The sequence below is a fragment of the Sander vitreus genome, chromosome 1, assembly GCF_031162955.1.
Source record: "Sander vitreus isolate 19-12246 chromosome 1, sanVit1, whole genome shotgun sequence".
NCBI lineage: Eukaryota > Metazoa > Chordata > Actinopteri > Perciformes > Percidae > Sander > Sander vitreus.
In genome coordinates, this window is record NC_135855.1 from 17,761,386 (window position 1) to 17,787,134 (window position 25,749).

At 40.9% G+C, this 25,749-nt stretch overlaps 1 protein-coding gene across 5 annotated transcripts in view; it reads left to right on the forward strand.

Annotated features, from left to right (window-relative positions):
• LOC144515515 (protein diaphanous homolog 3-like) overlaps positions 1-25,749 on the forward strand; it is a 197,974-nt gene that overhangs the window by 80,258 nt on the left and 91,967 nt on the right. For all 5 annotated transcript variants that reach the window (XM_078246442.1, XM_078246461.1, XM_078246451.1 and 2 more), the window contains 5 exons: positions 12,033-12,128; positions 14,586-14,680; positions 18,318-18,419; positions 20,535-20,774; positions 23,350-23,479. In XM_078246442.1, the coding sequence (XP_078102568.1) occupies positions 12,033-12,128; positions 14,586-14,680; positions 18,318-18,419; positions 20,535-20,774; positions 23,350-23,479 (663 nt within the window). The remainder of the gene's footprint in view (positions 1-12,032; positions 12,129-14,585; positions 14,681-18,317; positions 18,420-20,534; positions 20,775-23,349; positions 23,480-25,749) is intronic.

A 25,749-nucleotide genomic window follows, 5' to 3' on the forward strand; every position in this document is an offset into this window, starting at 1 on the left:
TACTACTGTACTGTAATTGAATAACTTATTCAAGTTTTTTTTAATGTTTTTTTGACTTTGATGACTAATTAATCATTGTATAATTTGTTTTGAAGTGTTAGGAATCACAGACATCCATGATTAAGCTTGTAAACATATATAGTGCGGCGTTCAGCATGAAAGCTTCACAAACAATAAGTACATTCTTAATGAATAAACTGTTAGAAGTGACAGCATGGGCATTCACAACTTGAACAAGATGCTTCACAAGTGCGCCCCCCCCCCCCCCCCCTTTTATGTGTGTGTCTTGCTATAGCATTAAGGCTGTGTTCTCAGTGGATGACAGGCTCTCCAGATCAATCTTGCCTGTCAAAGAGAAAGCTGAGGAAAGACGAGCTCTCTTCCCACTTCTGGCATGCTGCAAGAGATAATTAGACAGCCCATTTCCATATCATTATAATGGCCTGGGTAGGAAGCATGTTTGTGTGGGTTTTGGCAGATTGCACAAGCATATTGGGGGGAATTACTTGAGCTAGGGGGGGGACTAGCTCATATGGGTTTTGGAGTGGTTCAAGAGCGCACATGATTAAGTGGCAGCTCCCATGTTGAGGTAAAGACCACAGTCAGAGCTGACAGCTTGTCGTGACTTGTCAAACTCAGACCGATGTGACACAATACAATAATGGTCATTCAAACCCATGCTTTGAGTCTGTCTGTCGTCACTACAATAACCCTTAAGACTACCTCTAATTTGGAGCCACTTCACATATCCATATAGTGCTGCTTGAAATGTCTCTTGGATCCAAAGTGGGTGTATTTCTTAGAACAGCAATAGCTTTTGTGGTCTGCTGAGCAGAGAACTTGGTGGGCTTTTGAATTACAATTAGACAAAAGCAGCTGATGAGGTTGGTGGACACCATCATAGAGGAATTATGGAGAGATTGAGGACTATAGGAGGTGGGGATGAAAAGGATTAAAAATAAACAGGGTTGTAGGTGTTTTTTCTTAAATCGAATGCCTGAAAGAGACAAAAAAAGCTTTCAGTGTAAAAATAAAATCTAATGTATAGGTTAGGTTGTGTTGTGTTCACTGAGGGTAGGAAATAGAATTAGCTGCTAAAATGACTTATAGTTGTATAGTAGAACCACCACTGAAATCTGATCAGATCTGAGTACAGCAGCAGGAGTCCGTCTCATACTGTTGTGTAGTTAGTATTGCTTTCCACTGGTATATGTCTGTTCACATCAAATGGACACTCTCTCCTGTTTGTCTCTCTCACACTCTGTCTTGCTTGTTCTCCTCTTTTCTCCCACTCTCTTTATGCTTTTGCTGTGACATTTTGAAGAACACCATTAGTTCTATAATGACTTTTCATGTGGCTGCAGAAAATTTTGTGCCATTATGAGGGATCTCATCAAATGCATAATTAAATGCTCTTTTTGTTGTTGTGGAAAGGAAAGGTCTGGTCAGAAAGTACACAGTGAATGGATGGCTATTTTTTTCTTCTTCTTTTTTGTTATGTCTAGCCTACTATTTATATATTTTCAAATTTGCCCATAATTCAACCACATTCTGGTTAGAAATGGCTGATGTGTTACAGTAACACTTGCTGCACGTACGTATGCGTCCTCACTGGCTCTTTGCCTCCCTTTTCTTTCTTTATGTGGTTAACCTTCTGTTTTTCTGCTTTCCTTTTCTTCATTGTTTTCTTCTTTCTTTCTTCTGCCTCAGTTTCTCAAGCATCAGCACTTCACTTCATTCCCAATTTGTGTTTTTATGTTCTCATATCACCAAGGTAATGGGCTGGCTCGTTAAAAACATATTTGCTTTTGTGACTTGATTTTTCTGCGATGATTTTTCATTCACACATGAAGGTTTGTGCATGCAGGGTGGGGGAAGTGTTAAAGGGATGGGATGGCGCAGAGATGTTTGCAACAGTACAGTGAGAACAACAGAAAAATGGCAAATGACTTCAGAGATGAATGATTTAGGCTGCCATCAATCAAATGGCTTGGGAAATGTTAGGGTAGGCTTAACAACTGTTCAAATCGGACTGTTGTCACATAGTGAACTGAAACGCTTCATACCTGACGATGACGAGTAGTCAGAAAAGACTCCTTTTACCATACACAAACGCTCACGTCCACACACATTTTAAGGCCATTGGTAGGTCTTCAAGAAGCCTTTAGAGGGCACTACTCTACTGAGAATAGTGCTACAGGTAACTATATCCCCACTGGCCAGTACATGCTGATTAACAGAAGCTCCTAATCAATTATGAATCTTTTGATTTAGCATCAATAATTTCAGTCCAGATTTGTGAAGTTATTTGTTAGTTGTGTATACATCCGTGCTCTCTGTAGGGTATGTTAGTTTCTTTGTGAAGAGCAATTGACTGGTATATGTTGTAGATGCTGATGCTCATGCAGCAGGAGCAATTTATGGGTTTAGATTTAAAAACGATCTGGGTATAGCAGGAGGAGAGGAGAAGAGAGAAAAGCCTAATGAAGTCTGTTAATTTGCTGTTATCAGAATGAAAGTCTCAGACTAATTATGGCCCTGGGTCATCTAGTCTGGATCACAGGGAGAGGTGGCCCTGCATGGTTCACTTTGATTAGCTCACTCACAACACAGTGCCTCACTTCATTACTCTGATCTCCCTCTCGGTCTCACACTCACTGGTACCCACACACCCGCAACTCTAGATGGGAGGGGATAGTCCGTGTGCACACAGACCAGTCAAGCCGTCATGTCAGTGTTAGTCAGGATGGTGGAGTGTGTGTGCATTCGCAAGGCAGAGAGGGAAAGGTGAGGGCAGGTGTGTATAGTTACTGGACGTTCTGGATGTCTCTTGAGCTTTCTGTCAGGCTGACTGAAGTTCAAGACTTAGCTGGATCAGAACCATACAATGAGTCAACAGTCAAACTGCGCGGCTGGTTTGACTGTTCGTCTCCCCTCTGTTGACTGTAGAGCTGACAGATGTGTCGGAATGGTGGATTTGTTCACTTGCTGCAGACAGCCCTCCTCCTGTGCATCAGATGTCTCATAGTGGATTTTGCTCGAGGCAATTGTGTGTGTGTGTGTGTGTGTGTGTGTGTGTGTGTGTGTGTGTGTGTGTGTGTGGTGTTTGCACATTGAATTGCGAGCCCCCCAAATTTTCCCTGCTACAGAAACTCCCCTAATAACAGTGATTTAAACTTTACCTGCATGACTGCCTTGATTGGCTATTGGAAACAACACAGTGATTTAATTACCCTTTTAAGACCGCTGCCCTCTCAACTTTCCCTTTGCCGTGTGTTTGGGTATCTGCTCTCTCAGGGGGAGATGATCGTATCACTACAACATGCCATAAATAATGACACCCCGTCAAGAGAAAAGTCAGTAGAGGGTGTTATATCTCCTTAGGAAGTAAGATAGTTGGAAACATACTGTATCGGATAAAATGACGGGCCAAATAAACACACACACACACACATACACTGTCTGTCTCTTGCCTCTCTCACTCACACTGCTGTCAGTTCTTTACTTCACTTGATGACTTCTAAGATTTTAGGAATAGTTATTGAGTACAGTATTTTTTTTCTTTTCCATTTCACATTAGTGTTAAGATTTTGTGTGCGTGCAAAAAGGAGGGCAGTTCCGGCGTTTTCGCTGATTAGAAATTCATCCTGATAAGATGAAGTGCTGGTGTGAGTGTAGAGGGCTGTGGAGAAAAAGGAGATTTTGGGGTGTGTGTGTGTGTGGGGGGGGGGGGATTTGAGGTGTTACTTGCTTGTCTCTGAGGCCAGCCTGTCATGTACAGCATCAGTCATGTTCTATGCAGCAGTTTTATTTCATCCACCATTCCCTTTAGTGCTTTGACGGCACAATTCACTGATACTGCCTTGTGGGAAGTGCTACTGTTTGGGAAAGCGCGTGTGTGTGTGTGTATGCGCGCAATGTTACATATTGTCATATTTCTGTCAAAATATGACTTTAAACTCTGGCAGATTGGATCAAAACCAGTCAGTAGCATTATTACAAGCGAGAGAAGTAGATAACTCTTTCTAAATTCTAGCTTTGCATCCCTGTCTGCCCCCGCAACTAAACATTATTTTTCTTTTCTCAAGGAAAGAATAAAACTTTTCCTTTATTTTATACCCAATATCCCTTGTTTGTTTGTTTCATTCATTCAAGAAAAGACATGAACACAAATTGACATTTATTTTTGTTTCTTTGTTTTTTATTGTGTGATTAATGCAGAATAAATTTTTTCCTTACAGTCTACTACACTGGTAGTAAAAGAGACCTTTTTTACAGTATTTTTTCATCCTTATCTCTCCTTCTACTTTGTCCACAGTCACGCCATGAAGTTGACATTCATCACAGGCCTCCATTAAGAGGCCTTAACTTGAAAGTGCTCAGATTGTAGACGGCTAGCACTGTGTGAGCCGTGGCAGAGTAGGCCTTTCAACTGAGTCTGTTGACTTAGTGTTGGTGTCTGTCTCTAATGCACTGCACATCTAATGTTAACTGTGTTTTTTGTCAAGTGCTTCGTTTGTAACCTAAATCTTTGTCAGGTTAAATCTCTGATTCTCTGTCACTTTGACGCTCTAAACTGGTATTCCTTTTCTTTTCCCCAACAGTGTGTCATCGTTACGCACATTAATGTTGGCAAATCCGTTCGCCATTAAAGCCTAATATATCTATTGTACTCCCACCATACCTACACTATGTCCTTTGCTTCTTCCCTGCCCACTGCTCTGCACTTGTAAGTGTATCCTTATCTTCCACCCCCTTCCTGTGTGATAGCGCAATCTGATAACTACAACAGTCGCCGGTCCTTCTGATTGATTTACCAGTGACCTCTGACCCCCCCTGCGGGACATTTTAATTGGCTGATGTATAATGAGCAGACTTCCCTGAAAAGAGCAGTTTTAAGGCTAGAGAGATTGGGGGTGATGCTGGAAGGGGGCAATCTGATTTAACTGATAACACCTAAGGACAGGTGTGTGTGTGTGTGTGTGTTTTATGATTTCTATCTTATCACTATCTCTTGTATGATACAGATGGATAAAGCCCCTTGCGTTATAATGTGAGATTACTTCATGGATTATATGACCCAGCCAAGTATGTTAATATGCATTGAAACAAGGTGGTTAATGTTCTGCTACTGTGTGTTACTTGTGTGTGTGCATTTGAGAGAGAGTCAGTGTGTGTTGGTGTAATAAATGAGATTCTGTGAAGCTATAACTTATGATGAGTAGATCAATACAACATCTTAATGCAGTAAGCTGGAGGCTTTCGAGGGCCGGCTCCTTATATTGCATCCTAATACCCAATAACATCAAATTCCATATTACATTCACGTGAAAATAAATACTTCATTTACGTATGCTGGTCTTTAACTGAAATATTGACATATTTACATGTTCATAGATTTCATTCATGCCTTATAATTTGTCATGGGTTTCTTTATTTTGTATTTTGTCTTTAGCAGGCTACATTTAGCTGGCATTTTGAATGGTATTGTATCTCTCATTTAACCTTTTGAATTTCACTGGGTAACACTTTATTTAAAGGGGTCTGCCTAAGACTGACTTGACACTGTCATAACCATGACATGACACCGGTCATGATCATGAAGGAGTCTTTATAAATGTTTATGACTGTTGTCATTAAGTGTCATTCGGTAAATTATGACACTTTTAATGCAAAGTTAGCATTGTTTGTGATGTTTGTCTTATGACAACTTGACATTAAGCAAGACAATATAACCTGTCAATGTCTTTGTTATGACAACTTGACATTAACCTAGACATAACCAACATAACCTGTCAGTGTCTTTGTTATGACAACTTGACATTAACCTAGACATAACCAACATAACCTGTCAATGTCTTTGTTATGACAACTTGACATTAACCTAGACATAACCAACATAACCTGTTATAAATATGTCATAGTAGGCCTAATCATCAAACTTAAAGAAACAATTTAGCTTTATGTGTCATTATAACAATATGTGGTTGGATTTGACATTGGCTGTCATGATTCCATTATATTTGTATCATGAATATTTTTCCTTGACTTCAAGTAAAGTGACATAATTTGGACTTGTCATAACGATTGCATAAAGTTTGATTACACTGTCAAATGCTTTTATAACGGTCCTATGAATAATTCCCTTGACCTGGAGTGAAGTGGAACCATTTGGACTTGTCATTAAGATGTCATAAAATATATGAGAACAGTTTGAAGACAGTGAATTCAGTACCGAGGTGATTTACAGAGTTTTGGACATTGAACGCTAGGTTTATGCTACTTGTTGCTAAATTAATCGCTAACTGTACTTAGCTGCTGTTGGCTAGTTTGCTCGATTTTCTGTACAGCTGTCCAATTAGCCGACTTGGCCCCAGGGTGCAGGAAGCCTAATCAGGAAAGAAAACCATATCGTTACTGTATTTCCTGTGGTAAAACTGGCCTTCCTATGGAGGCTGTTTTTGGTGCCAGTCCCGGCAGAATGAACTATTCCGCTAGCATTGCTCATGAACGTAACGCACATTCAGCTCTATTGGCTACTGTATGCTACTGTAAAAGCTAATCAATATCCTCAACAAGTCCCTCCCCTACCTCTGATTGGCTGGTGCTCGTTGCCGTTGTTGGTTGGATTGGTTAGGTTTAGGCATGATGAGTGAGATTGATTAGGGTAAGAATCCAGGGTAAGCCAATCGGAAGCAGAGTAGGGCGGGACATGTCTTCGACATCCAGGAAACGCAAATTTGCTCGCTGGTAATGGAGCTCTCAGTGAACACAGTCAGACGGGACCAAACTAAGCAATTGTTGAATTGTTTGATCTATAAAATGTCATAAAATGGCAAACTGCCATCACAATTTCCCAAAGGTGACATATTAAAATTGCTTGTTTTCTCCAACCATCCGTCCAACACCCAAAGGAACTATTTACCATTATTGATGACATTGATATTTTTAAGTAAAAAGGATTGTATTGAATATTTATAATTAAATGTCAAAATAGTTGTTTGGCAAAACTGATTTATTGACTAATCTTTTAAACTCTAATCTTGACCAAGATTAAAAATACACTATGCATGTCTGTGTGTTATGTGTTTGTAGTTGTGGACCAAGACGGGTTCAATTTTAGGGAAATCGGTTGTTAAATGTTCCGATAATTCAGTTTTCTATTTGATCTAGTTGTTTTCTGCTATATATTCAGCCATTTTTCATTACATGTTTTTAGCATATATTTGGTCTTTTCTTACTTGAGTCTCTTCATGTTTCACGCTGCAGTGGACAGTGTGCAGTCTTGTGAAAATGTATTTCTCTATAGTATTTATCTATTCTCTTTATTATTTATTCTCTCTCCTCTCCCTTTTCCATGGTACACATTTTCCATTGTCCTCCTTGTCTGTCTTTGCCATTTTTCCCTCTCTCACACATTGAAAGACTGTGAGGAGAGTGTCCCAACAGAGGAGCCACGTAAGTCCAAGGATAGCTCAGTGTGTGGCCATGTTTGTGTATTTCTGTGTGTGGTGGGCTGTACTGTAGGTGTGCATGTTTGTGGACATGCTAACATTCTTCTCTGCGAGAGCTCCCAGCATACCTCTTCACTTTTTAATTAGACCCAGGATCCCTGAAAGAAGACCAAGCCTGTGTGGAACAGTAGAAATACCTTTCCTTCAGATGAACTCTTCTCCTCTCCTCTCCTCTCCTCTCACCTCACCATAATTACAGCACTAGACAATTACCCAGCATACTCCTGGGATGCACATTTTGTTCTCTTAATCTGGTGTCTTAAATAATTAAAACCAGACCTCATGATTCCCCTCCTATCTACCAATAGCACAATCACAATCCCACCTACAGTACCTGGCTCCATGTGACCCAGAACAGCTTTACCTTTACCCATAACCTGATTACTGTATGTGCAACATGGTGTTTATGGAACAGCCGTTGCTGACCCTCACCTTACTCTGACTCTGTGGTGTGAACACTTTCCCGTAAAACCTTTCTCCATGCCTCTCTAGCAGCAAGGTATTCTGGCATGGCAGACTGTGTCGTTTATTTGGCAAAATAAATATGTAAATCCCAGTTCAGACCAAAGATTCGCGACGAGACAAAACCGTTTTAGAACGTAGCAGGGAAAAGTTGCAGCGGTCTGAACCGGCCTGTCTCAGCTCGACTCAAGCCAGCTGATGGTTTCGCTGTGACTCAGCTGTTCAAGTTGCAGAGGCTGGTTTTAGAACATAAGGGACGTCACCTGTTTCAACAGCCAATAGAGAAGTCAGCTATAAACTGTAGAAATAAAATGATCCATAATCCATTTTATTTTTATGTTACAAACAGCTGGTCGAAATGGCAGAGTTGAAGACGGAGCCTCAACGACCGCCCGAAAGCACGGTAACGTTATATGGTCGCTCGATATGGAGAGTGACTGAAGAGAGAGAGAGAGCGCCCAGTGGCGTTAGAAACAAGCAGTGAATCAGAGAAATAAAACGTGTACCAAGTAGGGCTGAAACGATTCCTTGAGTAACTCGAATATTTCTATTACTAAAAATCCTTGATGCAAAATAAATTGCCTCGAAGCTTCGTTTAATCAGTGTTACCAACGTTGTATCGCTCACACTGTTTCCGTACGGATGATTATTACAGTAGAGATCCACTTTGGCGACACAACTATACTGTTGGCCCTACACTACATCCTCCGGCACCTGGACTCCGCAGGAACCTACGCCAGGATCCTGTTTGTTGTCTTCAGCTCTGCCTTTAACACCATCATCCCGGCTCTGCTTCAGGAGAAACTCTCCCAGCTAGGCGTGCCTGACTCCACCTGCAGGTGGATCACTGACTTCCTTTCTGACAGGAAGCAGCATGTGAAGCTGGGGAAAGACCTCTTCGACTCACAGACCATCAGCACCGGATCCCCTCAGGGCTGCGTTCTTTCTCCTCTGCGCTTCTCCCTGTACACCAACAGCTGCACCTGCAGTCACCAGTCCGTCAAGCTTCTGAAGTTCGCGGACGACACCTCCCTCATCGAACTCGTCCGCCTACAGGTGGGAGGCTGACCACCTGGTGAAGTGTTGCAATCAAATCAACCTAGAGTAGAATCAGCGCTCTAAAGACAGTAGAGATGGTTGTGGACTTCAGGAAGAACTCAGCCCCACCTGCCCCCATCACCCTCTGTGACTCCACAATTAACACTGTGGAGTCTTTCCGCTTCCTGGGAACTATAATCTCCCAGGACCTCAAGTGGGAGCTGAACATCAGCTCCCTCGTCAAGAAAGCACAACAGAGGATGTACTTCCTGTGGCAGCTGAAGAAATTCAACCTGCCAAAGACAATGATGGTGCACTTCTACACAGCCATCATCGAGTCCATCCTCCATCACCATCTGGTACGCTGCTAGCACAGCCAAGGGCAAGCAGCGTGTCATTCAGTCAGCTGAGAAGGTGATTGGCTGCAATCTGCCGCCGCTCCAGGACCTTTACGCCGCCAGGACTCTGAAGCGTGCTGGTAAGATTGTGGCTGACCCCTCCCACCCCGGACACAAACTCTTTGAGACACTCCCCTCTGGCAGGAGGCTGAGGTCCATCAGGAACAAAACCTCACGTCACAAGGACAGTTTCTTTTTCCTCCGCCACTAGCCTCATCAATAAGGCCAGGAACCCACCCTGACACTCTCTCTCACACCTCTGGCTCTACATGCCACTGTACTTACTCTGCTGTTCTGCTCTTTTTATCTTAATTCTTACTCTCTTATTTTTAATACATTCTGTGTGTGTATATATACATATATTTATACTTATATTGTTTGTTCTGTTTAGCCTACGTTTGTTTAACTTATTTTAGAGAATGTGTGACATGCACCTACAACATCAAAACAAATTCCGTGTATGTGTAAAAAACGTACTTGGCAATAAAGCTTTTCTGATCAGTGTCAGAAGTGTCGCAACGTCATACATCCATGGTTGATGCTCCACGCCCTTGACCGGCAGCTGATTGGATGAACGCGTGACGTGGGTCTGGCTTCTCGAGAATTTCAACGGAGTGTCATGGCGGTTCGTTGAGAATACGATCTTATATTTTACGAAAAAAGTTTGTGAAAAGAAATGTGTTTCTGAAAACATTTTAAGCGAGAAATAGGACATACAGTTGCTTGTCTTCATTTCAGATCGACGAAGGTTAGTTTGTAAGATTTTTATCTACTTCTACTGTCGTGCCGCGCTCCACTCTATTCCTATGGGTGACGTCAAGCGACTTCAACGTGCACGCAAAGCATTCCGGGAAGGCGGCGCTGCATTTGACTGCCCTTTTTTATGCAAATGAATCAGTTGAACGCGAGGCGACTATCCAGTGGAAGTAGACGAAAATCTTTCAAACTAACCTTCGTCGATCTGAAATGAAGACAGATTCAGCAACTGTATGGCCTATTCCTCACTTAAAATGTTTTCAGAAACATGTTTCGGTGAACTATTTTCGTAAAATATGAGATCGTATTCTCAACGAGCCGCTATGAGACTCCGTTGAAATTCTCGAGAAGCCAGGCCCACGTCACGCGGTTCATCCAATCAGCTGCCGGTCAAGGGCGTGGAGCATCAACCATGGATGTATGACGTCACGACACCACGCTTCAGTCGTGTCGCCAAAGTGGATCTGCACTGTTACTGTCGCACACCGGGCTGACGCTGCTAGCGACACGTCATGAAGACTGACGGCGGCGATTACAAAAATGAAGAGAGAGCGTCAATAGTGAGGGGCTACGAGAAGAGACAGGCTGGAGAAAACGACAAAGTGTCCAAAGTTTGTAATCAGTTCAAACGTAATTAAAATGAAAACTCTGTACAGTATGTCTACTGCAAAATCGAACTAGCTTACCATAATAATAGCACGACGTCAATGCTTCAGCATCTCAACAGAAAACATCGGGTCTAACTTAATCCTCCATTCCATGAAGCGGACCCGACAAAAATAAATCACAGAGTCGTATGGACGATGAAACTACACCAAACAACTACCAAAAACAAAGAAAAGAAAATACGTAGTGGTGACCACAATTTGATCTAAAGAGCCGACTTATGGACTGTTTCGGAAAAACAGCTGATTGTTGCGCACCATTTTCTGACACTCTCTCTTCACGGAGAAACAGCTGATCAACGATCTACTAGCATAAGTGTAACAGAGCTGTGTGACATTGAAATCAATGGAAATAGGTTGAGTATAACTAATATTTACATATAGGCCTATATACAGATCAGTCTCAGGTTGAAACTTAAGGTAATGTTTATGTATTATTGGATGTTTAATGTGTGCCTTAGTTTGAGGTTGTTATTGCATTTCAGAAAATGTTTTCTTTAAAAACAATGTAATATGGCACTTAAATGCACTTAATGTGTTTTAGTTTTTTGAGAGATGATATTGTAAGCAATGTAGGCAATACAAATTTAGCTTTTTTTCGAAAATTAAACCAAACTATTGTATATTATTGCTCTTCAATAAAACAAAAGTATTTCTTATCCGATTAATCGATGGAATAATCGGTAGAATACTCGATTACTAAAATAATCAATAGCTGCAGCCCTAGTACCAAGCATCTCAATACCACTAACATTATCCACATTCATATTTACACGAAACAAATGACCCAGCTACAAAAAAAAGCCTAAAAGTCGGAAGTTAGGATGGAAGTGCAAAGAGTGGTTGCTATGGAAATGATACGACGTCTCGTCTCATTGGTGTGAACTGGCAGGTTTCAGAACGCTGCAGATCGGCTTCGTTGCAAGAAGTTGCAAGTTTCAACTCGTCTCTTCGCAAATCTTTGGTCTGACCTGGGCTTAAAATGACTACAGTATTAGAACTCAATCTACATTCCAGTCCCTTTCTCCCCTTCCTTATGTTGTACCTGGACGCAGGAAAAATATATGTAAATCTCCAAATCTCACTACATCTGAATTTGAGTGGATCATACGTATGTCAGCAATACAGTAAGTGCATGTGTTTGTGTACATTTTACCTTTGTGTGTTGGTAATAATTCTTCTGTTTCTGTCTTCATCAGCCAAAAAAGAAGAGGAGGATCTGGAGGATAAAAAATCCATAAAGAAAAGAATTAAAGAGCTCAAGGTGCTAGATCCTAAGATTGCACAGAATCTATGTAAGTATTTGTTTCCCTTCAGCCCACTCCCCACAAGGACTGGATTTATACACGTCCTTGTGTCTAGATGTTACAGTGTTACAGCCTCCACAGCTCCTCACAATAAACTTTGCACTCACTTTCCCCCGTTTATCTTACTTAAGTTACCTCCCATATCCCTTATTATATGTTCCTTTCATGTTATAAAGTGACCCCAGGGCTTGACATTAACTTTTTGAGGCACTTGTCCTTTGGACAAGTACATTTACGTTTCACTTGTCCATACACAAAAGTCACTTGTCTGGGAAAAGATTTATCATTTTTATATATATATATATATATATATAATTTTATTTTAATAATAGGTTAATAGTTTTGCTAATGCAGAATTCGAACAAACCGTTGAAAGCTGGTTTGAAAGAGGCTGGTTTACCAAGGGATCCTTTAAAAGGTGTAGCTACTTTACAGTTGAATATTAGCTGATATTTAACTACATACATTTAACTGATACAAATGCTGCTAATGCTTGCTGGGTACACAGCTGCCGACGCTAGCTAGCTAACGTCACTTACTTGTCAGCCAAGTTGGGTTGCCCCCGGCAGCAGAACATTACTCCTTCTTCATAACGCACCCAGTCAAATTCATCTCTCCAGCTGTTCTTTCCCTTTTGAACTCGTATGGTGCTGTTGTTCTTGGTGCTTTCCCTGGCACTTGGCCGGGCTGTGGACTCCGGGCGATTATTACTTGGACCGACTCCTGATTGGCCAATCAAAGCATTCTGAGTTTGACGCTGGTTCGACGGATTGTGGTGAAAAAAAATGTGTTTGTTTCAAATCGGTAAAATAAAATCGATAAAACGGACGTAATGAGTGGCACATAACGTGAAGTAACATGGCATTTTATTTAGTAGTCAAGTACATTTCTCTTCCACTTGCCCTTCAAAAACAATCCACTTGTCCCGGAACAAGCCTTAATGTCGAGCCGTGGACCCCAATAGAGAATTTTGGCAGGGAATGAGTTGCACCTTTGCTTGTTGCCATAGCAATTAAAGCAAGACAACACCTGGCCACTGCTACTCGTGACTCATGTCTTCAAATGCACACTGAGCTAATTATCAATGGTAAGCACTCATTAAGGAAAGAAGAAACAGGAGGAAAAAGTCTCTCTCTCACACACACACACACGCACACACACACACACACACACGCACGCACACGCATGCTTGGTCTTAAAATGAAAGCACCCGGTATTAATGATGATCCAGCTGATCTCTTAAGCACTCCCAGATCTTAACACCTCATTGGCTTATATCAATGGGGAACTGTGACCTTTGTTTCATGTATTAAAAGAAAATGAGACTAATCAACCCAGTAACAGTGATAAATCACGCTGCGGAAATTATAGAGCAGCAACGAGGAGAGGAAAAAAAGGAGAGTAGGCGGTTTTTGTTCCACCATGGGAGGTAAAGAGTCTAAAAGCTTTGATTTGAGGTTGAGAATGAGTATGTGGTGTTTTAATTCTGTTGCTTGATTGATACAGCCACTATTAGGATACAGTGCAAATGTATTCCATGTAAGGAGTTAGAATTTAAAGCAATTAGCAATAAAGGTACAGCACTATATTATATTTTGATTTGTGTTAACATGAGAAGAAAGACCAGTTAGTCAGTTAGACCTCCATTGAATGTATGCAGGCAGTTGATTTTAACTGTTTGATCACTGTGTACCCAAACTTTGGCTGAAGTCGCCTCACTAACTGTTAGTTACGATGCACTTAATTGGTCTGCTAGGTCTTATTATTTCAATTTTATATTACACCTTTCACATACAGTAATATTTAGAACCCTTTAAGACAGTGATGTACTGTAAAAGCTGACAATGAGATGTCTGATTTCATTTCTTGTTTTGCAGAGTTATTCCTGGTTCTACTGTAAATCATGTCAATTTGATGTCTGTAACTCTACACCAGACTCGTTCCAATACAAAACACTTACAAGCTAGGATATTAAACAATAATACCACAGTTTACCTTTGGATATTTACAATATTCCTATATGCACACATACAGTACATACATGTTTTAACTGTCCGGGTATTTGTGATGGCACCACTGGTTAGACTAATGACTTATCCTGACAAGACATTTGCCATTTAGTCCCTAGTGGTACCCCGTGCTTGATGATCTCATGCTTGCTAAACCAGTGTCATTTTTCAAATCACTTTTTCTAAAACAGTTTTATGTCTGGCTGACCTATGTACTTGTGTATCTCTAATTTTATTTCTCTTTGGTTCCTTCTTCATGTCCCTCATGTGTTCTTGAGTTGCTCTTTTTTTCCACACCATTCTTTGTTTTTGTTTTTTTTCATTTTGTTTCTGTTTCCTATTATTGATTTGTATGACCAGTTGTCTGAAATTGCAACAATTCTGGTCATTTTATTTACCAGAGCATTTGCTGCATCTTTTGTTTGTTTCTTTGTAGCCATCTTCCTGGGTTCCTTCCGTATGCCTTACCAGGAAATTCGTCGGATGATAGTGGAGGTGGATGAGGAGCAACTCACTGAACCTATGATCCAGGTAGGGCACGTTTAGCATAAAGCTATACACCCCCTCTCGGACTGACCGCCTAACTCTAATTTAGATGTGCACTTACCTAGCTCTGAGATGGACAGAATATTGGCACCTAGCTCCACCTACATTGTACAACTCTTTACCTTGAGGCTGGAAGTATATAGTATATATAGTGCTGCCCTACTCCTGCTCAGGCGATCAGGTTCATGTCCCAACTGGGGATGCTAATGTAGAGTTATTTTTTCTTCTTCTGACCGATAGATGACCCTCGTTGATTGATCATTAACCGCTAACCAACAAGCAGCCAACAGAGTAGGGATCGACCGATACTGTGTTTTCAAGGCCGATACCGATTATTAGTAGTTAGTTAAACTGATAACCGATATTTGGAACCGATATGCATTTACAGTGAAAATGAAAATCTTTAGGTCAAAGTTAAGATTTTAGAATGTTACATACTCCAACACAAAACTTTGTTCCAATGCTTTATGCAATTATTTAATAAATTAGAAACTTTCAACATAACACACAGTAAAAGTTAGTCAGATAGTGTTGAGGGCGGGACATTAAGTCAGACTCAGTGGTGAGTGAAACCAGAGCAGAGGGACAGACACAGGGCTGTAGGGGAGTCAAAGTAGCGCACTTTATCGGTTATCAGGCAAATAAAACGCTGATATAGGTAATCTGCAAACTGCTAAAAAACAGCCCGATAATTGTCCAGGGCCAACAGTCGGTCTATCCCTACAACAGAATCCCAGTTCACTTGTCGAGGACTCCCAGGCATACTTTCGGCGCTCCGCATCTGCGGACAGCTGTGGACTTGTACCGGTCGTGCAGCCACAATGTTACATTCGTTGTCATAGACACATGCAGCTTTGCTGGAACCGCTGTGCGAATGGCCGACCGACACAGGTCTTCAGCGTGCGCGGAGCATATGTCCAAGCTCGCCTCCACCGCATCCACCTGCGAGGTTGTCGTCTATGTGTCTGCCTGGCATACTCAGTGTGTAGGAAGGCCGATTTAACCTGCCAGTCCTCATCAATATAGCGGCATGTGTCACCATCCAGCAGAGAGCCACAAACTTAGTAGAAAAAAAAGAGCTGAAAACACTTCTTGCACCGATTACAACTTTCTAGGCCGATTCCGATTTTTATTGAGTTAGGCCAGCCGACATTTTTTCTAACCACTTTACAGCACACACAAATATTTATTTTATATTATTTTCTTTAATAGAACATTTTGCACAGAACATAGGACATTTTTTGAACAGATAATGGATCACAATAAAATAGAACTATATCAATTACTGTGTGGGAAATTCACACACATCTAAAGTGCAATGTTAGAACCATTTCCTTCTTTTCACATCCAATATCCAACTAAAAAAATGTGATTTTGGTTTTTGGTGTCGTCCCTCCACGCCCTACTCTTTCCTTGCATGTGTTGCATATTGCAAGCTTGTTATCGTCTGCACACACGCTGAAGAATTTCCAAACAGCTGACATGTTGCAGGTTAATTCACGAGGTTCCCTACATGTTCAAGAATAGCGCCGACACACGGCGGAAAAGCTGAGAGAAAGGAAAAAGAGAGACGTCGCGTCTGTGCGTGCGTCCTTCAGAACTGTAACTCGTATAACTTATGTTGTCCGTTAATTGTAGCATTGACCGGCATGAAATCGGCATATGTCAGACTGACCTTCCGGTCGCCGGTCATGGCCGAGCATGTGAAAACCGGCCAATTCCGGTCACTGGCTGGTCTATCAGTGCACCTCTAACTTTTTTGTAATAATATTGTTTTTAACGGTTTAACTGATTGGCATGTACTGGTCAAAATTCGTATTGTCGGTTAACGGTTAATCATTAACATCCCTAGTCCCAACTCTATCGAAGTTATCATCCTTGATTTGTTATCTACCTTGAAAGGCATTTAGCCTGAGGCTGAGGTATCGAGCATCTGTAAAGCTCACAGTACAACAGGTGTTGGAACAGTTGGTAAGCTCATCTGTGGATATATTAATGAATAAGTGTGATCCTGATGTTAAGCATACTTTTTTAAATTGTGTTTTTCTGCTGTGTATTTTGTTGCTGCTTTACAGATTAGCTTTGTCAAATCTAATTAATAAGAATTAAAAAAAATATATATATTAAATTCGTGGAAATACAGTTTTAATAGATTTTTAAACACTGACATTGCTTGCCTGATTTCAAATGGAAGGCTGTTACAGAGGTTTTAAGCCCTGGCAGCAAATGCTCAACTATGCTCTGTCTCCAGCTTGGCCCTTGGGAAGAGTCAGCAACAACTGGTCGGCAGACCTTAGGCTGCTTACAGGAGTGCAAGGACAGAGAAGGTCAAACGTGTAGGATGGGGCACTGATGAAACTTTAAAAATAATTTCCGAGTGACACAGGTTGCTAGTGCAGGGAGGCTAGAATGGGGAAATGTGCTCCAGTTTTGTAGTTTGTGTCAGTATCTTGGCAGCAGTAGTTTCTACAAGCTGGATGCCATCCATTGGCTTCCTGGGCACTCTGGCAAATAAGATAAGATAAACCTTTTTCCTGTTTCATAAAAAGGAATTACAGTAGTCTAAATGGCTGGAACAAAAGGCCTGAATAAGTATAGACTATAAGCATACAGTGTGCATTTGTCAAGCCAACCTGAAATCAGTCTATAGATGTCACCAAAAATGTAAAAAAAATTGATGGCCTAGAATTTGTGCACCAGAAGTTGAGGAAGTTGAGTAATACATTTAAGGGTTTTAGATAATTTAACTGTGATCGGTCAGGGTAGGTGCCAGTGAGCTAAGTTGAAACGAATAAACAAAAACAAACCTGATCTACGGATGAACATTTTAAAGATTTTATGTGATCAATAATTGTTAATTGTAACAGGCATATATGTAATAGTCATTAAGGCAAATTCCATTAAACTCAAGTAATGAAAGTGGTACATTTTTTTTCTGTCTCCAGGCATCGGGGAACAGATTTTCAACCCAATTTGAATGCCTCAGATCAACATATTTACCTCCATAGTAGCAGTTTCTGTTGGCTGTTAAATTCAGAGGAGAAAGCAATGTAATCAACGTGGCTTACATAATTTAACATTTATTCCTTTTGGCTGTCTAAAAAAACCCAATCACTTTCAATTGTCTCTATACGTATACATTGCCCTAAGGATATAGTATTCTGTTTGATAATAAAAAACATTTTATTCTTTCTTTTTACTGAAACTCATCAACAGGGCTGACACTCACCAAAACACACAGCCAATAAAACAGCAGTAGGTTAGATTTCTAAACAAGCACAGTACAGAGAGTGGTAGTCCTAGGGCTATTCCTAAATTAAATTCAAAGAAAACACCACATTGGCGTGGACTGTGGGCAACCACATTGTTGTTGAGAGCCAGTAAAGCCAATCCCACACGGGCAAACCGCTTTATTTTTGGACACATTAAATCATTACATTTTGTAATAATTTAAAAACAAGTAAATGAGGAGGCCATGACACCATTCCAACTACAATTAGTATAACAAAGTATGTAAGGCATCATTACATCACCATCAGAAGGCTATTTTCATGTAAATGCAGATTGGTTGCTTTCATCCATGCTGCCTCTCACTCCTTTTTTTTTCCCTCTCTCTTTCTAGAACCTTGTGAAGCACCTACCAGAGCAGGAGCAGCTGAACGCCTTGGCCAAGTATAAAAATGAGTACGCAAATTTGTCAGAGCCTGAGCAGTTTGGGGTTGTGGTGAGTACACACACTCGCACAGAAATGCGCACACACACACACACACACACACACACACACACACAAACGGAGCACTTTCATATGAATATCGCAATCCCAAGCTTTCTAAAATTCTATCTTTTTAAGCATTAAGTGGAAAGACAGGACACCTTTTAACTGCTGCACTAATGTATGCACATTTAAAGAGCAGCATTGCTGCCTAATTATGTCTAAATCATTTTTTTTAAAGACTTTTCAAAGGAGCTTTATTCAGAATTATGCACGAAGGGTGAAGCACTTTTTGTGTTTCTGCCTAGCAACCAAGGTACTGACTAAACACTGAATAATCTTATTTTGCCCCATGAAAGAGAATCTTATCACTGAATAAAAATACATTGACTGAGTGGTTGATTGGGAGCGAGGGGGTTGAAAAATAGAAATAGAGCATGCTCAGCTGTTGTGTATAGTTCATCAGGGAGACATAGAACAAAGAAAAGCCTGTTTATGTAATGTTGTTGTGCTTTAGTGCCTGCGTGGGCCCAAGGAGGCCTGTGTGCTTTCACCTATCAGAAAAGCTCAGGTTCAAAGGGGATTTTTAATTTACCATTGTGCAAACACATGCATTTTACCTTTTCTTTTTTTTTTTCTTTTTTCCATGTCTGCCACAATTATGCTTGATTGAACTTTACCTTAAGTATAGAAGTGTGTAGTAGGAATAGATCTGATTGCATTGTAAACTATTCTTACAGTGCCTGGGACACTAGGGTAATGTAGTCCTTGTTTATTTGTGCAGCTACTGTGGTACATACATTTTTATTTAAGAAGTCAGCGAGCAAAACAAGCTTTATTTCCGTGCATCCCCATGTAATTAGATTAAAGCATATTCTAGTGTCTTTTACACTAGTCAACTTTTTACAGTAGCGTAGCTGTTATTGTTGTACATCAGTTGTGGTTGATGGCTTACAGACTTCATTTCAATCCCTAAAATCTAAGGAATCACTCTGTTTACCACTAACATGTGCACCCTGCTGGCTTAACTGTAGTCACAGTCCTTATGACATGACACGTCTTTGAATTAAAGTCTTTCATCTAGGATTTAAGTTGTTGTTGAGACTCCACGGAGACATTTATTTCATGTTACCAAACATATTTATTCACATTAATTTGTTTTTACACTATATGGTGCATCATTTTTTAAATTCACTGTTAACACTCTTGGCATGAGAGAAGTCTACAGTACATCAACAAAACTGTATTTTCTTACCACCTAATTAAATTATGACTCCGCAATATACAAGCTTTATTGTCCATACATTTTTCTTTCTAGTACATTTTGTTACGTTAGAACCTGTCCCCTCATGATGATGATATCAACGTCAGCTGAGTTTCGTCCAATGCCTTCCGTATCCTCTATGGAAACAACAGCTGCACACATTTTCTTTCTTTCTTTCTTTCTTTCTTTTGCTCATTATGTTATCCCTACTACAATATCCTTATCACATAATTTGTCATGTTCCCCAATTACTCTTTCATTTTCTCTCATACAAATACACACAGCCCCACACACACACACACACACACTCACCGACTGAAATAGTCATTTGATAACATTACAGTAGCTGTAATTAAACCCTTGATGGAGGACATCAAACCACACAGCCAGCTGTTGTGTGAAACAGACAATTGGAACCTGCGCCCCTTCCCACCACCCCACACACGTACACAATCACTGTTGTGGACAGGCCCAGGGCCCAATGCAATATTTTCCAATTTTCTCTAATTGTGTGAGAGTGGTAATCCAAGGCAGCCTATTGTATATTCCACCCCCTCCACTGCCTGCCCTATATGGACACTAACTCCACAATTAACTTACCAGACCTGGGTCCCAAATCATATCAGTGCCAGCATCTATTACTACTGCCTAGCAACACTTTCCAGCATGCCGGTTGCATGAATGTCTTTTAAATTAGATCGGCTGAATGTGAGAGAGTGCAGAAAGTGTGATTGTAGTTATTTTAAGTTTGACCATGTTCACTGGCTCTCCTGCTTTATTCTCTTTTCTATAATTCTCCTTTTCATATTCTTTTCTCCTTCATGCTTCCTTGTTTTCATCGAATCTTTGTCCTCTTCTCCCAGATGAGCAGTGTGAAGAGGCTGCGTCCTCGCCTGAGCCACATCCTCTTCCGGCTGCAGTTTGAGGAGCAGGTAAACAACCTGCGTCCAGATATCCTGGCTGTAAACGCTGCGTGTGATGAGGTCAGGAAGAGCCGCTCCTTTGGCCGCTTGCTGGAGCTGGTGCTGCTGCTGGGGAATTACATGAATGCAGGATCTCGAAACGCCCAGTCATATGGCTTCGACCTCAGTTCCCTCTGCAAGGTGAGGGTTGAAAAGCGGAATTTACTTTCAACTGTTCACATACAGTATTCAGTCCTTAATCCCTCCAGTGTCAGGGGTTCAACGTGAGTGATACATGTTCAAGGAAAACAACTCATGACATAGACATTTTACCTTTTTCACAGCTTTGTTTACAGTTGCACTACAGCAATTATATATATATATATATATATATATATATATATCAATACTACAATGACCACAGTATACTAATAGGCAGACTGTGGTCCGGGTCCATGCCCATACGGCGTCCTATCCGGACCTGGACCTATAACAGATAAATTATTGAGTTATTGATTACATTTGGATGGAGTCTTTCTATTTTAACTGGCGCAGATATTATTGTTTTTTGCCTTTTACGGCACTGATTTAGCGACCCTGGAAACTCGGCGACTAATTGCATGCTTTGTTAATCATCTCACGTGATACTACTCTGTCAGTCAGTGAGATACACACACACACACACATAATCATCTAATGTCTATACATGTGTGGCTGCATGTTTCAAGGAGTGTTATTTTGTCTTTTATGCCACCTTGTCTGAGCCCTATCAGCGTGCTGATCTAAAGTGGTTCCTGTGATTAGACATTTTGTTTGAAACTTTAATTTGATTGAACACTATCAGCCCCAGAAAACGATTTTTTCTTCTGTACCTGCTGGCATCTTTTAAAGCAGCCAAACCCAGGGAGTACTCTATTCTCATTTTCCTGCTCTGGATCCATAACTGAGGCTAAAGTTGTCACACCCTGCAGGACTACCCATGCATGCTCAGTGGGTCAGTGTTAGCAAATACCTATACCTTACTATCCGTATGTTTTCCTGTATGATAGTGATGGTGAGAACCGAGTCTAATCCTTGAGTAGGAGACTCCTCCAGTGGTTACATTACAGCTGTTGGCACACTCACTGCAGTTTCCACAGTAACAACCACCGCAGCCATTCATCACTGCCACCTCTCTGCCCTGTTAGACTTGGGTGCTTATGCTCATATAAACACCAGTGCATGGATTCATACAAACATAGATGATGGATTAGTTTCATTTTCATTAGCGTGACACTAATATAGTCAATTAATAAAAGTCTATGAAGAAATGTGTTTTGTGTTTATCGCATTTGTAACACTGCTGTTCCACTGTGTCTATTTGCTTATCTTCATGCTTGTATGTTGTGGGACCAAGGTGTTCATCGATGTCAGAGGCAGGATATATAGAGGAAGACATCCCCTTTGTGCCTGCCCCTGGGTTTGACAACTTAATTCCATGGCACACTTCACAGCACAGGAAAATTGCACCTAGCCCAACTGGAAAAAGCAAAATGTTTACATAGTCAACTATGATTACCATCCATCTAAATTCAGAGAGGGACCTTTTGTGAGCAAGCACTTGACGCTTTTGAAAAAAAATGAGAAAACAGAAATGAAAAGAGAGATGAGAATGTTTGATTAGAGAAGATAATACAAACATGATTAAACCCAGCAGGGCTGAGCACACTGCTGTCTACCAATAGATCACCTAGAGAGATACACAGCAACGCACTCCACAGGAGGGATGTTTGGCGGGGTTACTGAGAGACATCTTGGCATTAGACCGTAAAAGAACGATGATGGAAATGTATCAGATAAATTGAAATTATTTTGTTTTGGGGAGGGCGGGGGAGAGGCACAAAGTGCAGGACTGGTCATCACATGGTGAATAATCGTCTGCTGCATGAGTACAAGACTCATCTGTAACACTGTCAACACTCAGCATTTATAAAGCTATTGAAAGGGCTTACGGTAGCTAAATAAAGGACAATGATGCATAACGTCCTGTTATCCTGATATCGCTATAGAACACAAAATCTCTTGTAAATTCTCTACCGTTGCAGCAAAACCTTTACAACTGAAATAGTTTTTTTCAATAGAGCCAATCAAATCTTGCATAAAGCAGTAATGTCAGTGTTCTATCATAGGCAGAGCAGGCGGTCACACTGAGCCAGACAGCAGCCTGATAAAACAACACAATAGCCACAGACTTTGAACAACCCACATTAGCTTGCTAGAGTCTCTTTCTTATCTATCTTACAAACACGATCACACGTCCTGCACCTTAGCTTGTTGAACGAGCGACCAAACAAACATTCACTGGGGAAAAGAGTACTGCTAACGTCAGTTTGCAGGCTGGATAGCTATTTACCGTAGCTGTGGCTGCAGCACAGTAAACAGCTTTTAAACATACCTGCAAGTGTCACTTCGGTCCAGTTAGATAGCTGGTGTGGTCCTTAGTCTTCAATCCCAACAACAACTTGCTGTCTGTAGGCTGCAGCGACAACACACACACCCCCCTCCACATACTTATAAGGTTAGGGTGGGCCTGTGACATTTTAAGCAACAAGGGAAGTTCAAGGTACTACTTTGTGCCACATATGCAATCAGCCTGTCCCCATGAGAGACGTTTTATTGCCCAGTCTATGGAATTAATTTGTTGTGTATTGACCTAACTGAAATAAAATGGATAATTTTATTGTCATAGGTCTTTGTGTGTAACTTTATATGTTTGTTTATATGTGTTTTACTACAGCTGAAGGATACTAAGTCAGCGGACCAAAAAACCACATTACTCCACTTCCTGGTGCAAGTATGTGAGGAGGAATTTCCAGATGTGATCAAGTTTGTTGAAGACCTGGAGCATGTGGACCGATCTAGCAGAGGTAATATACATTATTACTAGGGGTGGTACGGTTCACAAAATCCACGGTTCGGTTCGTATCACGGTTTTAGGGTCACGGTTTTCGGTTCTGCACGGTTCTTGTTATTTTTTCTTTTAATCTTTAACACTCCAGAAATATACTTCAGCATATGATATATAGCTACAATTAGCATATTGAATGCATGTTGCACAATACATGCACACAGTGGCAGTTCTATCTATTGTTTTATTTCCGCTGTCATCATAGGTAACATGAAATCCAAAAGGTTCCCACACACCAGACTATATACGACGCCGGTGCATCCTCCAACTCCGGGCAGCCTTCCTCATCTCTCCCACTTTACATTTCTGCATGTGACGTGACCTGCAGCAGCAGCACTCCGCACTCACATTGTACGCGAAAACGGCAGCGCTGCGCTATGAAACCCATTATTGTCAATGGCTTGCGCGCGCAAGAACTGGTCTGCATTTTGCGGCTGGCCGCTCTTGCGCGTGTTCAACATGGTTCAACATGGTTAAACTTTGACCGCGGCACGCGCAAGAGCGGCCACAGTGCGCTGTGACGTGCATTCAAGTGTCTGGAAAAAAACAACAACAAAAACACAGAATACACGTGGATCCACAAACGGAACATGGACGAGAGGTTGATTTTGGCCGTCAGCGATCTCCCAGAGCTGTATAGGCTACGACACAAGTTCGAGGTCGTACAGAGACCTCAGACGCAAAACTATGCTGTGGAAGCATATTTCACCATAATAGGCATGCCAGCTGTGTAGATTATTGTAGCCTCTTAATTTGAATCATTCAGGTTTGTTTTAGTTATGTGAAATCAACATATTTGTCTCCACTGAAATACAATCCTATGTTACATTTTTTTCTCAGTTACTCTGGTGCATTTGTCAAATCATAATTGCATTTGCACAAAAGTGAGTGCATTTCTTAAAACAATTGGTGTACACTGCACCGCATAGTGATTGACCTGAAAAATCGTGTATCTTGCTGGAAATCTTTTGTTTGTGTCCAAAGCAAGTATTTATACCAATGAATCAAACTGACAAGTCCTTACATCATTGTTTATACCAAGATAGTGAAACTGCTTTGTGGTGTTGTCCATATTTAACAGTTCACTCTGTAAGTATAGTCTAATGAACAATGCACATGAAAGGGAGCACTATTCCCTATGTGACAAAGTTACACATTACTGTCATCTCTGATCTGAGAAATGCGCCAAAGCAACTGAGAAGAACTGTAGCCTACTGTTGTGAGCTGCGAAAACCAAATACCAAGTTGATTATACAGCTCCATACAGGTATTTGTAGGATATATTTGTATTTTTTATTAAAAAAAAAATAATTTATACTCTTTATTGATCCCCAATGGGGAAATTACAATTTACACTCAGTTGTTATTACACAATAATAATATTGTATTTGTATGTTTATATGATGTAAAATGTTTGGACTGATTGACACAAGTCATGTTCATTTTTATTGAAGTTCACATATAGGTATATAGGTAGGTATATGGCCTTTACACAGAATAACTACCCATTTCCAAATGTGTAAGCTCCAGTTTTGGAGGAATTAAGTGCACATATGCATTAAACAAAGTGATTTCCAGAGAATGAATGATGCATGTATGAATGTAGGCTCATATCTTAGCTTTATTATACCCAACTGCAATCACTGCAGACCTCTTACTTAAGTATATAAACATGCAATAACACATAGTGTTGAAATGCAACATTTTATTTAGAAATGAAAATAATCCACACGTCTTCATCTATTTAGAGGAGGAGTGTAAGAAAAGGTGGAAGGACCTAAGGGACAGGTACATAAAGGAGAGGAGACAAAAAAAGTGGTGCAGGGGCAGACTTGGAAGTACTTTTCCATACTGTCTTGTCTGGAGCCACACGTCAGGGAGAGACAAATAGCCGCTCTGTTGTAGAAATGAGCTTTCGGAATGTTGTTGGCATCCGGGAAATCGTAGGCCCGACTCTCGTCAGCAGACTGTCAAATTGCTCCCTGTTGAGCCGAAAGTACCCCTGGAACCGGTCAAAGTGAAAGCGGAGCTCCTTCACCAGCCGGAATTCCCCCAACTGCTCTCTGGACCTGAGGGTCTGGACCTGTGTGGATAATGTTTAAAACGGATATGTATTACACATAAACTGGTGATGTTTTCAGCAATAGCCATTATTTTGTCTCACTTGAAACACATGGTGAAAATGTGAACCTCTGTCACTCGAGGGGCAGAACGTTCTGAAAAAGTAGG